This window comes from Pteropus vampyrus, unplaced genomic scaffold, assembly GCF_000151845.1.
Source record: "Pteropus vampyrus isolate Shadow unplaced genomic scaffold, Pvam_2.0 Scaffold208, whole genome shotgun sequence".
In the NCBI taxonomy this organism is placed as follows: Eukaryota; Metazoa; Chordata; class Mammalia; order Chiroptera; family Pteropodidae; genus Pteropus; species Pteropus vampyrus.
In genome coordinates, this window is record NW_011888989.1 from 255,955 (window position 1) to 280,057 (window position 24,103).

The 24,103-nt window shown below is 35.9% G+C and overlaps 1 protein-coding gene across 1 annotated transcript in view; it reads left to right on the forward strand.

The window, feature by feature from the left end:
* Nucleotides 1-24,103, forward strand: part of HECW1 (HECT, C2 and WW domain containing E3 ubiquitin protein ligase 1) — a 483,256-nt gene that overhangs the window by 198,543 nt on the left and 260,610 nt on the right. The window contains exon 4 of the mRNA XM_011372467.2: nucleotides 20,489-20,583. Coding sequence (XP_011370769.2) covers nucleotides 20,489-20,583 — 95 coding nt within the window. The remainder of the gene's footprint in view (nucleotides 1-20,488; nucleotides 20,584-24,103) is intronic.

Consider the following 24,103-nt stretch of genomic DNA (forward strand, 5'->3'; position numbering starts at 1 on the left):
AATACCCTGTTCTTAGTAGGGGTTGCACTCCTCTGCTTCTATTTGCCTGATAGTCACTTTACTCCTAATTATGTATTTTTTTTGGTCATTTTGTTTTAGGTGAACTGATCCCTTTCAGTATTTTCTGTAGTGTAGGCCTTGTAGTGTAGAATTCCATCAGTTTTTGTATGTCTACAAAAGTCTTAATTGCTCTTTCATATCTAAAGGAGAGCTTAGCTGGATACATTATTCTAGGCTGGTAGTTCCTTTCACTTAGTAGTTTGAATATTTGAGTCCATTCCTTTCTGGCTTGTAAGGTTTGCGCTAAGAAGTCCGTGGATCATCAAATGGGTTTACCTTTATAAATTACCTTTTTATTTTTATCCCTGGCTGCCTGGAGAATTCTATCTTTGTCGTTGATTTTTGATAACTTTAATACAATGTGTCTTGGTGAAGGCCTTTTTTTGTTTAGATAATTGGTTGTTCTGTTGAATTCTTGAATTCCAAGCTCCAGCTCATTCTTTAGATTTGGGAAATTCTCATCCACTATTTGTCTGAAAATGCTTTTAGGCTCTGCTCCTTTTCCTCACCTTTGATAATGTCTATTATTCCTATGTTTCCTCTCCTGATGGTATTAGCTAGTTCTTGAATTTCTCTTTCATTATTTTTCATTCTTTGGTTTCTCTCTTCTTCCTTTTGATTTATTTCTAGATTTTTGTCTTCGATATCACTGATCCTTTCCTCCATTTGGTCTACTCTATTTCCTACGCTTGATATTTCATTTTTCAACTCTTGCAGTGTGTTCTTCATCTCCAGAAGTTCTATTTGGTTCTTTTGAGAGTTTCATTCTCCTTGCTCTGCTCATCTAGCTGTTTTTTAATTCCTGAAATTGTTGATATGACTCGTTTCGGAACTCATTGAGTTTTTTCAGAAGTACTATCCTGAAGTGTCTGTTCTTTAAGTTGCATATTTCTATGTCTGTAAGTTTATTTTTCAGAGATTTTTCTCTTACTTTTTGAGATGCCTCGTCGCTTTGGTTGTTCATGGTGTTTAATGGACTATTTCTCCTCCTGGGCATTAATGGAAGTGTATTCTGCTGTTTTTCCAGAAAGAAGGTTTATTATATTAAGGTCTCTCTTTAGCCTGTTGTAAAGAAGGCACTTTTTTTTTTTTTTTTGGTTTCCAGTAGGTGGCATCTAAGCCTCTTAGATCCCTGCTTTATATACAGACTTATAATGATTTAAAAAAAAAAATTCTTGTAGATATTTAATCACACTTGCTACCCTCAGTTTCAGTCACTGTCCGGGTCAGCAACAGTCTTGGCAGTATTTGCTCAGATTTTCCTGGGCGTCCGCAGTGATCAGTCTCGGAGGTTATGGGGGAAGGGTCCCTGTGTGTTGGGAGTGGCGTCTGTGGCTTAGCCTCGGTTTTGCAACTGTGCAGGTAAAAATTAACTGTTGTTTCTCTGTGGTCCCTTTCTGCTTCTTTGTCTTCTGCCCTGATGACTGGGTTCTTCCTCCCAGTGCAGGGAGCTCATAGCTGTCCCAGGAAGGGCTGTTCAGGGAAGTTCCCACACCTTCACCCCTCCCCCTTCTCCTGCAAGGAGCTCTAGTGGCTGGGAGAGGCAGGTTCTTTATTTCTCCCAGTCCACCGCCCGACACCCGGGGTTCTGACTTTTGGTACCTCTTATGCACAGATTCCATACTCAGACGTGCTGGTGTGCAGTTTCACTGTTTTTTGTTGAGTTTTAGATGTTCAGCTTAATTTTGTTTTAAGGGGAGAGATTTGGGGACATCTCTCACTCTGCCATGTTTCCGCAAAAGTCTATTCCTGATTTAATTACTTGATTTTTCTACTTGAAGAAATCCCTCCACCATTTCCTATAATACTGGCTTGGTCCTGATGGATTCCTTTAGCTTACTTTTGTCTTAGAAGGTCTTTTTCTGTCCTTAGACTCTAAATGATAGCTTTGCTGGATAGAGTTTTCTTGATTGTAAATCCTGGGTTTTCATCACATCAAATATCTTTTCTTGGAATGGATATGTTGATATATTGATGACAACCATGAATTGAATGGCTTTATTCTGAGAGTTTTCTGTGATAAATGCTTTGTAGCCAAAGTTGGAGACCAAGGAGCCCTGTAGGAAAAGCAGGGCTCCCGGACAACTAGCTGACTACTTTCCTCATTAGCATTTCTGGCACATGCTTTCTTCTCTCCAGTAATGCAACAAGAGTGAAGACAAGTTCTGCTGGAGCCAAAAGGCAACTCAGATTAATGATTAAATGCAGGGATCTTGTTAGGTCAACAATCAAGATGGTTCGGGTGACACAGTGTTATATATCTATTACTTGAATCTAAGCATGTTTTCACCAGGACCGCTGTGCTTTTGGAACTGGTATGGTTAAGAGTTACACTGTGAGCTGCCATTTTTAATCAGTTTTGTTATTTCCAAGGAGATGTCTCCATTTGTACTACAATAAACATTTGAGTCATAGACTCTAAACCTCAAGAAGTTTAAAGTCTACTTGGAGAGACTAAAAATAAACCTGTGAAAAAAACCTACAATAATGATAATATATCACAGGTTTCCTGTTAGAAACAATCATGGCTCCATGTAAATATTTGCAAGATAAATCTCATTTATATTTTTATAAATTCCATGAAAGTGATGATTACCCCAATTGCTCATTCAATTGAATATTATCTTAATGAGGAATCATGGTCAAGATTGCACTCTACAATAATCATAAAGTAATTTCAATATTGCTTGTTCTTACTTATATTTCTTAAATTTTGAGAAAAGAATATACAGTTCACAGCAATACTCTTAAATTTTATTTATTCTCCTTCACTCGTGTCCTTTTACCACACAATCCCCCTGGTGTTTTGCCCGCCTAAACTTCTCCATCAACCTGCCTCTGGCTATAGCTCACTCTCATGCTGGTCTTCTTCCCTTCCTCACTTTCTCTACATTTTGCTTTAAAAACTTAAAAGAAGTAATCTTGCCAGAAAGAAGCCTTCTGTCATGGTAGAAGAAGGAACCCAAGCCACCAAATACACAATACACACATACTAATACACAATCTTTTAGCAGACCAGGGTGAAATGTTTGGAATATTCATATATTAATAATTTTTCCTTTAGATATTATCATATGTCATGTAATATCATATATTTTATATTATATATCTTGTGAGTTAATGAACTATAGAAAGAAAATAATGGTTATTAAACTGGATGCAGTTGGCTAGAGATGTGTTATTAGAAGAGGTTCAGACAGGCACAGTCAGAGCCTAGAGGTGAGATGTATCATAACTATGGAAGGAAACAGACCCGCATTTGTCTGGAACTCAGGTCAAACCTGAGAATTCTGTGAAAGGTCAATGTGCTTAAGCTCTTTTTAGTATAAGAAACTATTACTTTTTTAAGTTTTAAGATAAAGTATAAAAGCAGGTTTGAGGATCTATTCATGTAAGGCAACTTATTCACCTTTAGTAACCTCAGCTGTGGCTTGTGACATGGGATAGAAGATCAGGAAGATGGCTGAGAGTGGCTGTGGTTGCAGGTTGATCATAGTCTCGGCTGCCAGGGACCAACTTAAGGGTGCAGCGGTTCTGACTCAACAGGGCCAATGAGACAATAGGGATGTGGCAGTGGGAGGAGGAGTAGAGATGGAAAAACAAAACATAGGAATAAGGAAATATGCACAGCATGCTGAGCCTCTGTTCACCCAATATGAGAAGCTGAACAATTGTATACAGTCACTTCTTACTGTGTCAAATATCCCATTACATTGGGGTGGGTGGGGGCATCAAAATCAATCTTTAGTCCACAGAGATGTCAGTCTCTCAGATTAAATAACAGACCATACATAGCGTGACTAAATATTATTACAGAAAACAGCTAGACAGATATGACCAAATCATTCAATTCATATTTGCAGCAATACAGAGAGATAATGCTGGCTTCTGGTTGGATAGATGTCAAATTCTCTCAACGATGTAGTAGCTTTTAATTAATACAAATAAATGGCCAATGCTCTATTAACCCAATCTAAGACTTTTTTGGATTAACCTTCAGTTGCCATGTCAGTGAGAAGACATACAGATTCACATGCCTCTCTTAATTCTATAGTGCTGGAGACCTGCTGAGTACAGTACTGGGATTCAGATCTAAAGAAAGCTCGGTGCCTGCCTACATAGGCTTTTGAATTTCAATAGGAGAGACAAATACGTACTTCTTACTGTGCTCTGTCAATAAAGAGGAACACTCAACCTGCTTTGGGTCACAGAATTGATCACCATCTATGGATAAGAGTAGCAGTAGACAGACTTGGCCAGTGGGAAAGAAGGACTGGTGTTGGTGGCTAGGTGGTAGAGGGATCATTCTAAGCATCTGCAAAGGCAGGAAGACTGGAGTAGGTACAAAAGTTCGAGGAGAGAATCTGAAGAGAGGGAAGAGGAAGAAAGATCATCTAGTGTGAAGGGTTAATGATGGCCACAAATTCCTTGACATTTCTCTCATCAAGAGGTGAGTCTATGTTCCCTCCCTTTGGGCCTGGGTGGGCACTGTGACCCTGTGCTAGTTCAATGTTGAAGTGATGCTGTTTCAGCAACTTGGCCCAGGCCCTAGGAGACTGGTAGCTTCTACTTCATACTTCTAGAACACTCATTCTTAGAGCCCTGAGACAGCTGTGGCCACATGAGAGGCTACATGGAGAGAGCATGCAGCCAGCCCAGCTGCTATCCATCACAACAGCCTGGGAGACCCCAAGGGAGAGCTGCCAAGTTGAGCTCAGTCACCTCACAGAATTTTGAGAGATTAATGCTGTGCTTGCCTCATCCCATGACTATATTAAAATTGCAACTAAATTATAGAACTGGTTTAAGCTGTTTAGTTTTTGGTCTAGTTGTTATACAGCAATAGTAACCATAACATTAGGGAAATTGAAAGAAAAGGGCCATGGAAGTCAGGAAGGAGAAACTATCAAAGGGGACATCATCAGCACAACCTGGTGTGTGCCAACAGAGGTGTCATAGAAGACACAGTCTAGAATGTATCTGCAGAGAGTTGTCACATGGGGATTGTCATGATGTTTGTCAAAAAAAGAAATCATCAGCAAGTTGATGAGAAAGACTGTAGGGTGACCATTTTATTCCAGCTTGCTCAGAATGATCCTGTTTTGACTTTAAAAGTCCCTAGTCCCAGGAAATCTCTCAGTCCTGGGCACACAGGAATAGTGATGGCACTCTAGAAAATCTATGCTGACATAGGAGAGGCAAAATGTATAAAGCATTTCTCCAGGCAGAGTACCTGTGAGGGTAACTCTGAGGTGGCAGCATAAGAAATCAGGTTGAGATGAGTTTGAACATGTGTACAGACTGAGTGGAATGAGCCATAAAAATTAGAATTCTCATTTATTTAGTACTTACTTATATCCAACTTCTTGGTGAGACTCTTATATCCTTTTATTTTATACTGATCAAAGCACCATGCAAAGGGTTGCCATCTCCATTGTATTTGAGGAAAAAAACTTAGTCTTTGATACATGTGGTAGCTTGTGTGGTAGACAGTGAAGTTAGGATTGCTCAGGCCTATCTGCTTATGTTCATCAACCCCAGGGAAGAGCCTATGGGGATGTTGAAAAAGCATGACATAGAAGGATGTTTCATGATTTGAGGCCTGTAAGGAGTCAGAAAGAACAGGATGGAGAGAATAGTTAATGACACTAGCCTTTCCAAGAAGCCCTTGGCCCTCTATAGACTGGATGACTGGAAGTGTGGGTTGGGCAGGATGAGGATGGAGAGAAAGAAGGAAGAAATGTATCATATTGACCACTCTGCCATGCCTCTTTTCTTAATAAGAAGGGAAATAAGAAGAAATTGGAAGAATCAGGAGTGATTTTCACCTCTATAAACATGGTAGAGTACAGTTAGAACTCTGCAAAAAATAGATCCTCTCCATTTCTCTCAAAGCTATTTTATATATAAAATCAATCTCTTTCACTCAAAATTACAGACATATGGATCTATAAACAACCAGGACTGCTGAGGTCTTCCATATCTCTGCCCCCAGAGAAGACTTCAATAGGATGAGGAAAGCATGTCCATTTAAGTTTCCATGAGACAGAAACACAATTGCTGTGGAGTCCTGTGTTGGGCCAACCCATTTCGTGTCTCCGCCCCTCCTAGCAGTCTCAATGTGGCCTCTTCTTTATATCTTTAGTTATAGGAGTTATGTTCAACTAGTCTTCAGATGGTTCTTCAGATTAATTGTTCTATAGTTTAGTTGTAATTTTAATATAGTCATGGGATGAGGCAAGCACAGCATTAATCTACTCTGCCATCTTGACTAATCTCCCATTTTGATGTATTTATGTGTATATGAATCCCATTTGTGTAGAGAGTTATAAAAGTATTACTCTTTACAGAAACTTTTATGAAAAAATCAAAGTAAAAATCACGCATAATTTCAACACTAGATAACATTTTTAAATATTTTGTTTTATTGCTAGTAGCATCTTCCTCTAGAGGGGCTTAATAATTAATCAATTAATTAATTAAGCTAGTGCTCAGACCTCCTGTGCAGGAAGCATGAGACCTAAGAACCTACAGATGGCCCCTGAGCCATCTAGAAGACAGGAAAATATGGTAAAGGGAAGGACCCAAGTTGTCCTTGATCAGACACAGAGAAAGAGGGTACTCAGAGAGAGAATGGAGTCAACTGACCTGTCTAACTTGGGATAAGGAAGTGGTAGAGAGGTGCCACCTTTTAAAGCAGAGGACTCTGCTTTCTAGTAAACATGGCTTGATCCACACTGGCAATCTCACCAACCAGTTTAGCAACTCCTCCTCTCTGAATTATTGTCAAGAAGTAGATGCTAGAAGAGTAGTGGGAAGGTGGGATATTCTCTATTTCCACTTCATTTTGAACTTATACTTTTTTTTTTTGACCCACGACCCTTCAGCCAAGTCTATGGCCATGAACAGCTGCAGTGTCCTTGGTGAGGACAGGAACTCACAGAAGTCAGGGAAGTGTGCCTTCCTGGGTACCTGTCTCTGCTCCCATGCACCTATCTGGACCAGTTCAGAAGTAACTCCAAGAATTTCTCACAGGTCAGCAGGTGTCCAGTCAACTCAGTCATCCACTCCAGCTTTGGACAGCCAGGAAAGAGTTCAAATAATATAAAAGTGCATAAAACTCCTGAAAAAATCTAATTAATCCAGATGTCAGGGGCTCATGTATTCCACTTTCTAAAAGTCCAGATTTGTATAGTACCCAAGAATAATGCAAAACCCACAAACACCCACAAAATCTGGAAAATGCAAACAATGCCTTGTGCACTACATCAGCTTCTAATCTAAGCCCTGTTTCCCCCTTTCCAAGCAAAATCATAGTTTGCAGAACCTGATCTGTATTTAGACCCATATTGCTAGTGAGCTGTGTTACCTGAGAGAGAGGACAAACAAAAACTGAAAAGAAAAAGGAAAGATTGTCTTTGTTTCAGCTTCACCAGAATGAGCACCATTCTCTCCTAGGTTGCTCAAGGCCTATAAGCTTAACATCTAAACTAGAAAATTCATTTTATAAGGGAAGAATTGTATCATTATGCCTCCCATATCTTTGGGGGGAAATATAGTTATAAATACTGAATTCTCTACCAGAGAATGACATATTTGAAAAGTTCTTATTTTTACATAAATATTAAAAATTCGAACCTATATAATTCAAAGTTTTTTCATAGGACTTCTTTCCTTATATTTGAAACCTCTTAATCTCTTTCTCTCCTCAGTAGTAACAGTTAGTCCTAACAAAAGAGGCATATTTTACAGTGTGAGTTTTCTATAACAGAGAACATGAATTTCTAGTGAAAACTAAACCTTTAAAGCCTGGCTGATCTTTCAGCAAAGAAAGGATTATTGCAACCTCCTAAATAACCATGGGTTTGAGCTCTGCCCTGATTTACCTCAATAGTGCATTATATCTTAAGCCCCAGTGTTACTCATCAGTTAGATCTTCTGAAATAGCCACGTCATTTATTTGTGGTTCTCACATTGATCCATTTTTAAAGCCAATATTCAAAATCTTCTTTTTAACCATAAACAGTTCATTTTAAAGATCATGCTGAGATTACTTCCCTCCTCCAACCACACACTTTTAAAATTATTGCCTTTCACATATTTGCCTCAATATATCTTTGCACTTCTTGACACCACTAATCCGGAAAAGGTTGGCTAATATCTAAAAAAAAATTCTTATCAGAAAAACCTCTAGAACACCCTCTAGCAGGCTGAGATATGGCTCAAGACATTTATAATCAGCATAGGATATGGATAAGTGTCTCCATCTGGCCCTTCTCCCATGCTTCCTACCTTCTGAAGCTCTTTAATATGACAGTCTATGGCTTTCTGGTTTATGTCCTATCTCAATTCCAGGAGACTGAGTCTTCTACCATCTGACCAGCGAAGACCCCTCCCTCTACTTTAACTAAAATGCAGAGACCTACCCCAGTAATCCAGGATTGGGGACAAAAATATGTGTATAGACAGTACTAGACCTTGTGGTGTCACTGTCACTCCTGTCCTTAGCTTTGAAGGATCTCTTGAAGTTTCTATCTCCAGCTTGCATACCCCAGGGACATTAGAAACATTAAAGATAACTCAGCCAGTTCAACCCAAGAGGGAGGACCACAGAGTGCCAGTAGTTGTGTGATGCTGTTTTCATTTCAGATACTCATTACTTATGCCTTCTGTATCCCATATTAGAAATTTTTCATTTTATTTGCCTTTTCAAAGAACTAAACTTTGGGTTGTTTGATCCTCTATATTTGTTTTCTTTTTAAATTACTTTCTGCTCTTATTTTTTATTTCTATTATTCCCTTCTTTCTACTTTCCTGGGGTTTGATTTGATGTTCTTCTCTAATTTTTTGATATGAATTCTTACATAATTCATTTTTTAAGTATTCTTCTTTATACATGCATTTAAAATCATAAATTTTCCTTTAGGCAGTATTTGTTTTGCATTGTTTTAGTAAAATTCTAACTGAAGCACAACACACACATAGAAAAGTATACAAATTTCAATTCAGAGCTTATGAATTTTCAGAAAGTAGACACATCCATGCAATCAAATCAAAAAGTAGAGCCTCACTCACATTTTAATCCATTCTGTTTATTTTCCTTCCTTCTCACACATCTGGTTCTATCTGGAATCACTTTTCTTCTAAAAGAAAGAGCTCCCTTTTAGTATGTCTTTTAGTGCAGGTCTACTGGTGATAAATTCACTCAGTTTTTGTTTGTCTGAAAATATCACAATTTCACTTTTACTTTTGAATAATGATTTCAAAGATACATAGAATTCTAGGTTAGCCAGTTATTTTCTTCAGGACTTAGGAATGTCATTTTCTTGTCTTCTGTCTTATCAAAATCAACTTGTTAGTCTGTCATTCCTTTGAAGATAATGTATTTTTTTTTCTCTGATGCCTTTAAGACTTTTCTCTTTGTCTTCAGATTTTAGCAGTTTCACTATTATGTGCTTAGGAGTGATTTATTTTCCATCCTTTGTTCTGTCTCCCTTTAGTCTCTATTGACACATTGCCCAGTTTTCTAACTCTCTTTCTGCTATATTTAATCCTCTGCTATACCCATGTATTGAGTTCTTAATTTCAACTCTTGTTTTCCAAGAATAAAATACCCATTTGATTTTTTTTTGATTGGTTCTCATTTTCTGGCAAAGTCTACACTTTATATATTTTCTATATATAAATCATAGTTTCTTTGCAGTCTTTGCTTAATGATTTAAATATTTCCATTTCTTCCTTACTTTTTGTAATTTGTTTCTGTCTCTTGCTATACTTGATAATTTTCTAACAATTTCCATAAATTGGATGTGAAATATTGTAGATACTTGATATGAGCATTTTCCTCCAGAGGGGGTTTGAACTTTTCCTAGCTAGGCAATGAGGATGCTGATGGCCTTGTTTCAACACAAGGATGAGCTTAATGGAATATAGTTTAGCATGGTTCAGGCTCAGTCTCCCTTCAGCTTGCCCTATTCCTAAGGAACCCTCTCCAAGGCCTTCACAAAGAGCTGAGAATTTTCATCAGGGGCCTTCCCCTTCCACTCTCTCTGCCAGGTGTCTTCAGTACCAAAAGATGTAAAATGTTGGCTATACTTTCCAGATTTCTTCATGACTAGATTTTTAGTCCTTGCCCTGAAGGCTTCAGGATCCAGATGTCTTAGGGGAAGCCAGCTAGAGTAGGTCCTGTATTCTAGCTCCACATAGGTGCCAGCAGCTCTGCTGGTCTGCCACCAGAGAAAAGGGGCTGTAGATTATCAGCTCATCCCACAAGTCTTCTCCTCAGTCTAGAATTTGTAGGCCCTGTTGCTTCTATTGCTCTGTAGTATCTTAAACATTTTGTTTTAAAATCAGTTTATCTAGTTAGAAATAGAAGCATTAATCTGCTACAATTACTCTATCCTAGTAGGAAGAGGAAGTCTCTAATTGCCTTTTAGAAAACATTTTATATGCAATGATCCCAGATATCAGAAACACTGTCTAGAGGGTGGTAGTAACCAGCACTGGAATAGGAAACAAAATGTATTTATGGGGTTGGTTTTGAGTTTGGGATTATCCTCTAACACCTGAACTAAATATTTTCCATAAATAAGTTCTGGGGTCATTTCACACAATGCTTCATTTTGCTGGGTACCATATTTGCAAGCATATATAACATAGGATTTATGCTGCTGTTCTAAATAGAAAATAAGTCAAATAATATATATTTTTCATGTAAAAAAATAAATTATCACAATTACTTCAAAAAGGTTGCAATTAACCATTTTTCATTCAATTAAATATAATTTAGCTATTAAAGAAACATGACTATAAAGGGGGAAAATTGGCATAGATGACAGAGGCTTTGTCCATCCCTCTTGTGACTAAATCAAAGTTGTGACAGAAACACAGCACAAACAGCAAACAAAGGCACCTGGGATCTAGATGAACAGAAGCACTACAACTAGGGAGAAAAATAAGAAATTACCCAGAAATGGTAGAAGGTAAAATGGTCAAAGATGCAAGGCTGCCTAGTCTCAAGAAGCTGAATGGGGCAGAGGCTATAGCAGCAGCAGCCAGCAGCTACAGATGCATCTTAAAGAGGCCATGTTTGCTCGTGGACTTTTGTGGTGAGGGACCTGCTCACTCTGAGTACCAGAGCCTGGTTGACTGCTTGAGGGGGCACTAGGAACTTACATGCAGACACTGAGTTGTCAGAGCAAGGGCCAGAGGTGAGGCTCTCTCCTAGGCAGAAGTGCTGGTGTTATATATTGCTCCTCTGTTGAGCCCTCCCCACTCTGAGTGTGTGAACTCCCCTCTGCCATAGCTAACACGTCATCAAACTGCATAAAAGATGTTGCTCTGCCCAGAGGATTCCCTGAAACTCTACCTCCCTCAACTTGCAGCCCCATCCAACTCACAACCAGGTATGTCCTCAGCAAGTCTGGTGCTCCTTGCTGAGCCAACTCCAAGACTCAGACTGATGGCAACTGACCTTGGTTTCTGGTGTGGCTTCTTAAGGCAACTATATGCACAACGTCTGTGGATCGCTTGCTGAATCTTATAAAGTGGTCCCAGAGGGGTGCAGGCTGGGTTAAACTAGGCCTGCAGCTGAACCCCTCTTAGAACTGTGCCATTGGACACTTACTACACAAAGCCGCACTAATAAGACTGGAAGACTTAAGAGCTTTGCTTAGTACACAGAAACGGACACAGAAAGGCAGCCAAACTGGGAAGACAAAGAAACAGAAGCCATACAAGAGAACAAAACTGAAATCCAAGAATAATGGAGTCAAGCAATCTAACAAATGCAGAGTTCAAAACACTGCTTATAAAGATGCTCAATGAACTTAAGGGAAGAGTAGATGAACTCAGTGAGAACTTTAACAAAGAGATAACAAACATAAAAAAATAGAAATGGAAATTGTAAAAGGGAATCAGTCAGAAATGAAGAACACATTATTTGAGATGAAAAGTTTATTAGATAGAATAAACAGAGTGAATAAAGAAGAGGATAAAATCACTTATATAGAGTATAAGGAAGCCAAGTACACTCAATCAGAAAGACAAGAAAAAAGAAGCCAATACTATAATAATAATAATTTAAAGAGCCAATGGGACACAATTAAATGTAAAAATATCTGTGTCATAGTGATATCTGAAGGAAAACAAGACATTGAAGAGCTATTTGAAGAAATAATGATCGAAAACTTCCCTCACCTGGTGAAAGAAATAGACATACAACCCCATGAAACTCGGAGTCTCAAGAAAGATGATCCCAAAGAGGCCCACACCAAGACACGTCATAATTAAAATGCCACAGGTGAAATACAAAGAGAGAATCTTAAAAGCAGCAAGAGAAAAGCAGTTCATTACCTACAAGGGAGCAACCATAAGACCAGCAGCTGATTTTGCAAAAGAAACTCTGCAGGACAGAAGGGCTTAGCACAAAATATTTGATGTGATGAAAACCCAGTATCTACAATCAAGAATACTCTATCCAGCAAAGTAATCATTTAGACTCAAAGAACAGATAAAGAGCTTCCCAGACAAAAATAAGCTAAAGGAATTCATCAACACCAAGCCAGTATTACAGGCAATGTTGGAGGGACTTCTTCAAGTAGAAAAAAAAACATGTATCTAAAACAGGAATAAAGATGGGTAATAACTCTATTTCCATCAACAGGTAACACAAATAGAAAAGAATTAAGAGCTCTAACCAAAAGATAGAGTGATTGAATGGATGAGAAAACAAGCCCCCTACATATGCTGCTTACAAGAGACTCACTTCAGATTAAAAGACACACACAGACTAAAAGAAAGGGAATGGAAAAAGAAATTGCCTTTATGGATCTAGAAGGTATTGCATGGAATAAAATAAGTCAGATAGAGCAAGACAAATATCACATGATTTCATGTGCATGTGGAATCTAAAGAACAAAATCAACAACAACAAAAAAAATGAAAATAAACTCATAGATACAGAAAATATTTTAAGGGCTATTAGATGGGAGGGGGCTTGAGAGGTTGGTGAAAAAGGACAAAGAGATTAAGAAGTACAAATGGATAGTTACAAAACAGTCATGGAGATAAAAAGTGTAGTATAAGGAAAATAGTTAAGTGCTGTAATAAATCTGTAAGGGATATTTGATTTAGTGGGATGATCACTGTGAATTATATAGATCTCTAATCACTATGCTGCACAATTGAAACTAATATTGTATGCCAACTATAATTAAAAAAAACTCATTGAATTGCACAATGTAAATATGAGCAACTAATTGTCTATTATACTTGAATAAAATCAGGAAAAAAACCATGACTACCGCAAGGCAATTTTTCTAAGTCAGGCAAATCTCAAATGCGTAAGGATGTGACCATCTTCTCTGTATTCAAATTTTATTACAAGGTTAATATAATCAGTCCATAATACAGCATTCTAAATCACTTCTGAAAACTGTAATCTAAGTAAGATGATATCTTTACCAAATTACATAATTTTGACAAATCAGTATGATATTTTATAATATAATAAGATTTTTTTTGTTAGAATCATCTATTTAATGAGAATTTTACTACAAAAATATCATTTAGTGTCAGATAAAAATACCATGTATTAGGGCAATTTGTAGTAAAACAAAATTTTTTTGGTAAAACAATGTAGTTTTAAAACATGTAATTTTCTTCTTTTCAATGAGTTATTGGATGCAAGTTACTGAAATTAAATGTAACAGGACAAGTGTGTATAAAAGGTGACATCTTCATTTTGGTGTTAGTCCAAAAGCAGGGTCTTATACATAAGAAATTTTAAAACTTTTTAAATGAGATTCAATAGACAATATCAGTTTTAACTGAAAATAACTTTTCCCATGTTAAGTCTTTACACGTTGTGGAATTTTTACTATTACATACCTTGCCAGTGCACACTAATTCAATTTTTTAGGAAGTCCTTCATCCTTCTTGTTTTGTTTTATTTTTGAATTTTTTCAAATTTTTACTTTTTAATTAGAGTTGACATTTAATATTTTCAGATGTGCATTATAGTCATTAGACATTTATGTAATTTATGAATTGACCTCCCCCACTCCATTAGTCTTGTACCCACCTAGTGCTGTACATTGTTGTTACAATATTATTGACTATATTACCTGTGCTGTATTTCACATTCTGGTGACTATTTTGTAATTACCAATTTGCACTTCTTAATCCCTTCACTTTCCTTGTGTTTTGTTAAAAAATCACAGCTTTTCTCTAAGCTCTGTATTTATTAAAATTCACTTAACTCATATTTAAAAAAAAAAATGTAGGATAGACTGGGGGACCTAAGATTTTATACTGCTAATGTTGATTATTTCTTTGAAAGTACTGCTCTTGCTATTTCCTCTTACTAAGGCTAAATATTCTTCAGACTCAAAATTTAATTTATCTCATATTTCTTCTTAATTTTTTGAGCATTTGAAGATATTTTACTTTGTATTATTCCTTCTAGACCATTATTGAGACTGACTCTTTCACAGTGATTATAGCTTCTTGAGTTAAAATTGCTTTTCCTTAAGTTGAAATTGATATTGAAGATGTGGTTTAAATTTGTCTCACATCTGTTTTGTGAATGAAATACTAGTAGATTTAAGTTCATTATCTATACAAAATATTATTGCTTCATAGATAGTTTGGTTCTTTCTGTACAAATAAAGGATTTCACGATGGAAGACATTTTGCCACTATGTTGGTCTAATTCAACTCTGATCACACTTTGTTTCTTAAGATTTGGATGTTTCTGCATTGCAGACATTGTAACATACATTGTAACAGATAGCTAAAAACTTGCTATCTTTATGCTACTTATTAGATATTTATTATACTGGAACCTGTTCAATGTCTGGGCAGCAATAGGAGTAATCACCTTATTCTCAGAAATATTTTTACTAGTTGCAGAATTCCATGTTGACAGTTATTTTCTTTCAGCACTTTGAAGCTCTCATTTATTTTTCTTCCATTATTTCTGTTTCTGTTGAAAAGACATCTATCAATCTAATTGTTCCTGTAAAGATAATCTAGCTCTTTGAATATGTGATTTTTCTCTTCTTTTTGAAGTTTTACAGATGTCTGGGTGATGTGTTCTTTTTGGCTTCATGGGACTTTTAGAATCTATAGCTTGATGTCTTTCTTAACTTTTAAAAAATGTTTAGCTTTAGCACCACCATCTGTCTCATCTCCTTTTGGATTCCAACCTACATATATTTTAGTATCTCATCTGTTTCTTACTTCTCTTTTTTATTTTACATTCTTTTTCTCTTCATGCCTCATTCTGGATTTTTTTAATGATCTATGTTCCAGTTCCCTAAATTTTCTCCTGTATTTTGTTTAGTCTACTTTAAACCCATCCACTGAGTACATTATTTCAAAATTGTAGTTTTTCAGATCCAGAATATCTGTTTGGTTCTTTTTTTTTTATAGACTTCATTCTTTGCTGATATTTTCAATCTTGTCTTTTATTTCCTTGAATATTTTAAGTCTATATTCAGTAAAGCTTGTGTCCGATAACTCCAATATCTAGAAGCTCTATGGGTCTGCTTATAATGCCTGATCTTTCTATTTATATTTTTTTACATTGCCTTGTCTCTGCATGGGCCTGGTCAATTTTACTTGAGAACTGGATTTTGTTAACGAAAGCTTGTAGAAATAATTTGCGACTTAGAATGATATTATTTTCCTCCTGAGAGGATTTGCCTTTCTTTCTGGGCTATGTCTAGAAATCCAGAATAACATGAATTGAACTTCAAGACTTCAAATGATTTGAAAGGCTAAGGTCATTATATTTCTCAACAGCGTATGTGTTTTGCTGTATAGAATTCCAACTTGAATCATGAGAGATTTACCAGAGTCCTCCTCTTGATTTTTATCTCCTTAGTCCTGCAAGTCTGTCAATTTTTTTTTTTTACCTTCCCTGCCTCTCAGCTGCATTTTTGGAATCAACACAGCTCCCCTACCTAGGGGAAAAGCAACTTCAAATTGTGGGCTCATCTTTGAATTTTTTTCTTCTGGATCTTTCCTCAATATTTTCCATTGGGGCATTTACCCCAAAGACTTGAAAACTAATATCCAAAAAAAAGATTTGCGTACTGATATTTATAGCAGCATTATTCACAGTGGCCAGGACATGGAAGCAATCAAAGTGTCCTATGATAGATGATTGGCTAAAGAAGCTGGAATATTGCTCAGCCATAAGAAGAGATTAAATACTGCCATTTGCAACAACATGGATGGACCTTGAAAAATCATACTAAGTGCAATAAGCCAGACAGTAAAAGTTGAAAATCATGATATCACTTTTATGTGGGATATAAACCTAAAAGCAACAAATGAAGAGGACAAACAAACAGAAACTCATGGACATGAACAAGGGACTAGTGGTTACCAGAAGGGAGGAGAGAGGGTGGAGGGGGAAAATAAAAATATAGAAAAAATAAAATGTTAAAAAAAAACCTTTAAAAATAAAAATTAAAAAAATATTTTCTATTGACTCACTGGGTTTCTGATCTCATCAGGTTAGAATTTCCAGTATTACAGGGAAAAAATTACAGGACTCCTAACTAAATTTATTTTGAGAAAACTAATATATATATATATATATATATATATATATATATATATATGTGTGTGTGTGTGTATATATGTATATATGTATATATGTATATATGTATATATGTATATGTATGTATGTATAAGTCTGTCTCATGATTAGTACATACTTATACTAAAAACTTATTTTATCCCTCTATATTCTGAAGCTCAAATTTAATTGAGTGTTCTGCCCTACTTTAGACAAATTTGTCTCCATATTTTTGCAGCTTTTCTAGATGATCTCTGAATAACCTAGCATATCATTACTGGCATGGAAGTTTGCTTTTGCTAGCTGGTCAACAGTTTAGTTATCAAAATTTTTAAAAAAGACGAATCACCAAACGAAAAGTTAGTATGTTTGTTTAAACCCTAGCTGCCATGAACTGCATGTGTGACCTTGTGTAAGTGCCCTTACATTTTAGTCTGATTTTCCTTAGATGTAAAATAAGAATGATAGATGACATTTGTTAAGGCCTTATATGCCAAGCATTGTGTTAAGCACTTTTTAAAAGTAATAATCACCTTACTTCATAGAGATTTTGTGAGGATCAAATTAGAAAATAGTCTGGTACATATAATTGCTAATTAACTGTTAGGACCTATTAACTATTAACTTTTAAATTTAATTATACATTATATTTACACCAGCTCTACTACCATCATTGCATACTGAAGTCTCAAACTCTATAGCAGGCCTACTAATCCCTCAAGAATGAAGAGAAAAAACAACTATTTTCTTGTTTCTTTAGGTGATACTATAAGTGAAGTGAAAAATTATACTTTCTGAATACATGTCCCCAAATAAAAACTATAGTTTCAAACATACATAATTGTAGATGTAGAAACTTTAGTTTTACTCCATTTTGTGAATGAGCTGAGCTGGTCACTTCTGCCAAAATTTGAAAACAAATCACTTGCCAAGCAAAAGTAATCAAACTGTTATAAGGAGTTCTATTTCAAGGCCACCATTAACCTATAAGCCCTTAGGGTGTAAACATCTTCCTTTGGAAGGATGTAGACATCACCCTTTGGTGAGTGGAGCATGGGTTGGATTTCAATCTCCTACTTACCCCATGGTTGGACACTTTTATGTAGGACATGCCTGGACAACTATACAATACAATTTTTTAAATTATAAATGCTGATCTCACTGGCACCTACAGGCAGAGTAACTCACATTCTGAACTACACTGACTCAATGTGGTTACCTAGCTACATGGCTCTCTGCTTTATTCAGAGTTCCTCCGTGATTCCTAACCTACGACATACCTGTCTTTGAGGCTCTGATAGTAGTGGATCTGGGTATGAAAACTAACTAGGGAACGACTGTGAGGTGACTTGGAGAATAAGGAACTAAGTTATATGATTGCTCATCAAGAGCTTAAAAGGTAATCTACAGCTTTACAAATTACTGTAGGCAAAGTAACTCTGGAAAAAAACTAAAAATATTGATATTTCTAACATAAGAACACATCCACTAAAACAGTCAGGCGTATCTAGGCAGTGGGAAGTCTTAACAATTACAGTTTAGTGGATAAAAAAGAATAAATACAATGACTAATTAAAAGTTGATGAAAAATGTTTAATCTCACTAGTAATCAAATAAATTAAAACAAGATACTATTTTTAGCTCATATTTAATTGATAGTGTTCAATGTTAGCAAAGATTCTATGATATAGTCAGAGTTACATTTTCTGGTGGAAGTGTAAAGTGATTATTGAAAAGCAATTTGGCCACAGGATGGGAGAATCCTTAAAATATTCATATCTTCTAAGGATGACTATTGAAATATTTATATCTTCTATTTCAAGAAATATTTTATATCAGTTAAGTTTAAATTTAGCTATATATAACAGAAATCCCAAAATAACAATGACAAAAAAAACATGTTATCTGTAAGAGAGGCTTCAAAATGTAGTACTTTAGCTGGACATTGTCATCCAAAATAAAATTGACATTCTATCATTAAGGAGGAAGGGGAGAATGAATGTTGAATAGGTAACTAACAATTTTTACTCTATTATCCTGGGGAGCAAACTCAAACTTAAAAATAATTTTCAAAAAGTCATTGATCTGTAGAAAAAAGACAAAATTTCCAAAAATAGGAGAATGTTTACAAATTACAAATAAATTCAATTATTTCATAGAACAAGGAATATTATATACAAAGTTTTAAATGATAGTTTAACATGCTTATGCAATAATGTTAATTAAAAAAAAATCAAAATGCATTGTTGTATAAAATTTATGCAGGCATGCTTTATTTTATTGCACTTAGCAGATACTGCGTTATTTTGCAAATTGAAGGTTTATGACAACTTTATGTCAAGCAAGTCTATCGGCTTCATTTTTTCCAATAGCATTTGTTCATTTTGCATCTCTGTGTCACATTTTGGTAATTTTTGCATTGTTTCAGAGTGTATTGTTATTATTATATTTGTTATGTTGATCTGTGATCAGTGATTGTTGATGTTACTAGGGAAGACCCTTCACCAGCAAATAAAGATTATGAATCGCTTAAGGTTCATGATGGTTAGCAATTTTTAGCAATAAATTTTTTTAAAATTAAGGTATGTACCTTTTTTAGACATAATGCTATTGCACACTTAATAGACTACTGTATAGTACAAACGTAACTTTTATATGCAATGGAAAACCAAGAAGTTCATATGACTCTATTGTGATATTTGCTTTATTGAAGTGGTCTGGAACAGAACCTGCAATATATTTGAAGTGTGTACTCTCAGTATGCAAAGAACACTCAGAAGATTTTTTTTTTTACTTTTCTTTGTTGTTCACATTTTCCACAATGAATATATTTTACATTTATGTGAATAAATTTGTAGACATTATTTTTAAAAAACATTATAATTGAATTCTGAGAATTTGACAAATTCTTAGATGTGACAAATAGAATTTTAAATTGGAGATTCCTCATATTGTAGCAAACCAAATTACAGTAAGGGATATAGCCTGGCAAATTTTTCAAATTCAAAGAAAAAGCTCTATAAACTGAATTGGGAAAAGCAGATCATCTTCAAATGAACTAAACTCAGCTTGGCCATAGATATTGTCCTCTACAGAACAAATTGCCAGAAAGTAATGAGACACAGTATTATTATCTAGTTATCCTCATTGTCGTCATTATCACTAACATTTACTGAGCACCTATTAACACTTTTATTTAATTATCCAGCATCTTATAAGGTAGCTGTTATTGCTGATTCCATTTTACACTTAAGGGATAGGGGTTACAGGGAAGTCGACTTGCTCATTGTCTCATAGATTTTCAATAACAGAGCTAAACTTCCAACCCAGGCAGCATAATCCCTCAAGGTCATATCTTTACTGCTTACATATATAGAACTTTGAAGAAAAACAAATGGTGATGCAAAGAGTTTACTGATGTGTAGAAAATATGTCTCATGTTCATGTATTTCAATGACTTCTCAAAACTTTCCTCCAACTTACCAAGCAATTAATCACAATAAAGTATTTTATAACAGAAAATTTACAAAAGAAACAGACTGGTGGTAAGCATCAAACTACCTCCCTTAGAACTAAGGATTTAAAAGCAATAATCTCTTTAGATAGCCTCTAATAGAGAAGTCTAAATAGATTTAACTTGTATACAAAAATACTAAGGCCGAAGCAATTTTTATGACATTTTTAGAATTCAGTTAGACCTCTTGACTATCATGTGGTACCTGCCTTGGCTCATGGAAGAAATCAAGTTGTAGTTCTTGAAGGTGTCTTCTCTTGCCCTGGCTATCTCTTTCTGATTTATATTTTATTTCTCAGTTTCATTTCATTTTTGTCTTTCAGCTGAAACTAAGATATGCTTCAAATACTACCATGGAGTGAGTGGAGCCCTGCGAGCTACCACCCCCAGTGTCACAGTCAAAAATTCAGCAGCTCCTGTAAGTCCCATTCCTTCCTTTCTGGTCAGATCTAATTCTGGTGCTTCTTTACTTTTCCGTTTATTCTTATGTTTGTGTGGTTTTATGTACACACACATATGGGGGCATATTGATAAATTATGAATAGGCAGCTAGACAGACAGATATACATCTCAAAATAATAAAGAATGAGATCCAAAGGCAAGCTTATTAAAATGTATACTACTTTTTGTTAAAGAAATGTCAAGCTTCAATCAATAGCCAGATGTTTTTAATAGACTCATGCTTCATAACTATGAATAATAAATCTTTCTTTGGAACACATTTTTAAATTTCTTGGTTTTAAATATGTATTTTTTCATATGTTTTAATTTCATTTTAGGCTTATAAATAAATAACTGATTTTAGTCATAGAATTATAAAATGATAGTCCTAGAAAAGACTAAAATCTCTGATTCTTTTTTTCTTTACATAAATAAGGAAACCATGCTCAAAGAACTTAAGAAATATACCTCAGGTCCCACAGCTAGTTAGTTGCAGATCAGGGTTTTAAATCACGTCTTTTGTTCCCTCTTCTGTGGCTTTGATCAGTGCTATGGTAACAGACACTACCTTTTTCTAAATTATAGTCTAGTTTTAATCTTTGTGGAAATTTTTATGTTAGTTCTCAATACATCTGATCAGGCTAGCTGATATCTACTTACAAATGGCATCCTTATCTTTTTCACATAAATTTATAATTACTGAATGGGGGAGACTGAACAAAACCCAGTGAGAACTTTGTCATGCTCATGTAAGTAAAAAACAAATTTTTTTTTTTCTATGGGGAGAGAGAAAGAGGGGTGGGGCAAGTACTTGAAATATGAATGATTCAGAAAATACTTTGGGTCTAAAAGATAAGTGTGAGATTTAAGTAAGAGATCCACTCTTCCAGGACCATTAGTATAGGCCATCCTCAAAAGAGGATACTTGGAAAACCAAAGAGGTCCTGATATATGTAGCCAATTGTGAAGGCAGGGAGATCAGCTAAATTGAGGCAGTAAAGATGGAGTTGGGGCTGAACTGAACCAGAGGCAAGGTGAAGCAGGAAGGCACTGAACACACAGCAGACAGAGAAGGAAGGAGGCTGGAAGTGGAGTCAAGCTGATTTATGAAAAGTCTTTCAGACGTAGGCTTGGCTGGCTTTTGCCATGGTAGCAAGTTCTGTGATGAGGGGATGCTGACTTCAGGAACAAGGGCTTATGTCTGAGAAGAGGAAACGTGATACAAGGTGTTCCAATCATGTTATTTGACAGGAGGTTTCAGGAGATTGCGTTGATTATGTGTCAGCCCTCATCCCACCCCATCTTTGTTATTCCATATGTGTTACCATTGCTTGTTCTTAAAACTCAGACATCTTGAAATACTTTGATATGTTGCTATTGTTTTGATTATCATCTCCATAATGATTTTCTCACAAAAATCTGTAAACACTCGACACTTTAATGTACATTACACTTTGTTTCTCTTCGTAATCTCTATGTATGGAAAGCCCAATCATAAAGCTCATGTGACACCAGGGGTCAGAGAGCGTACTTGTTCTACTTCTTCATCAGAGATGAACACTTGGAGTCCTGTGGCAGAAGGGAACATGGATTTTCCTGCAAGACAGTATTTTAATGTACAGTTAGGTTTTATAATAGTTAAACTATTAGTAGCCCTTCTTGTTCTATATCATGGTGCACTTATCAGAGGAGTGTTACTTGTATTATCCTAGTTGATTCACAGCACATTTGTGAGATAGTCAGGAAATATCATTTTGGTTTTGTGACCACTTGGCTATATGGCAATGAAGTTGAATCAAATCTAGCTTATACTTTTTGCAACTCACTTTAGTTACTGGTATAATCTAACAACCTTCTGGGTTAAACAAGCCTATGAAGTTTGGTCTGGGACTTAAGCACACTGTTTCTAAGGGGAAATGCTATTCAAGTATCTCAAAATCAATCTGTTAATAAATTTGAGTATTTGTTTTTAAATTGAAAAATGCTGGTACTGCAGTAATTTCTTATAAAGAGTTAGTTTTCTATGGCCATTATATTATGTCCCAAAAGTTACTAAGCTAGTTTGTGACAATATACTAAAACTATAATTCTTTGAAAAGGATTGGTAAGATATTAAATGTTCTTTTAGTACTTTAATGCTTTGAGCGTAGCAGGTTATCAATATATATTTCCTCATTCTGCCTTATCCTTTGTCTTTGTCCTACTGTGGACATCTGTTGAGGTCCCAGTTATAAAAAGAAGTTGTCATCTATTCTTATCTTTCTGGGGCTTTCATTTATTTATTAGTCTTGATTGTATATCAGAAACTAGAATGGGTCAGAGTTATAGAGATGAATGAAATATAAGCCCTGTCACTGAGAACCTATAGTTATTCTGTTATAAATGATATATAATCTGAAATGTCAGGTACTAGAGGGTAAAACCCATTGTTTTTGTGTGTGGAGAAGGCAGTAAGGGTGTGCCTACAGCATCTGGGAAGGCTTTTAGAAGAGGTGGTATGTAGTCTGCATCAGGTAGCATGAATAGGACTTTGCCAGGCCTAGGAGGGAAGTAAGGCACAGCTGGCAGAAAGACAGAATATGCAAAGGCATGGGGGTTTGAAATGCCACAAGACCTAAACTGTGTTAGGTCTAAAGAATATATGACTTACTTAATGTTCACCATATAGCACCTGCACTTTTTTTTTCATAGTTTTTGTATTTTACTGGGAGCATTTAGCGTGTTTTATATTTTTCTTCTATTTTCTGTAGAAAATCATTTTCAAAAGCAAGCTCTTCCTCTCAGTATTTTCACCCATGCCACATTCCTCTTGTGTATTACAGTCTCTCTTAATGAGTCCCATGATAGTTTTTTCCTCTCTCCATTTATACATGAAAGGACAGAAATCTATGCATACCTTCAGTTTTCCAAAAGACAGAGTAGGTAAACTGTCCTTAGTTCAACACTATTTTCACTGTGAATTTCCAAGCTTCTCCCTTCTGGTCTGCCTCAACAGTAGGTTTCACATCTGCCTTCCCTTTTTGTGGGACTGAGCAGGCATCTTCTAGTAGGGTGGGCATCTTCTGGACTAGATAAGAACACTTCCTCTGCCCACTGGGTTCTCCTACAGTGTGGGACAGTGAGACACATCTGTAGCTGTTCTCAGTCTATGTTCAAAGTACTGAGCACACCACTCCTTATGCCTGTTTTCCAAGCCTTTCCCTAAGTAGCATTCACTTCACAGGGCAGTGGTCACCACTTGTTTTCTTCATTTTCAGCTGTGCTGAGCCCTGGGGACAGTAGTCTCTAAATATAGAAAAAACATAGCTATTGGAAGAATAATTCTGGCAGGCTCATGAGGCAGGGCCCAAAGGTTGGGAAAAGTCTACCACAGTGAGGAACAGGCAGAGGACATTATGTTCCTGCCTTCTTTAGGGCCTAGTGTTGAGGGATCCCGTAGATTCAGAGGCCAAGCCATATGTAATCCAAGTGTGTTTTTCTTACTCTATCATCATCGA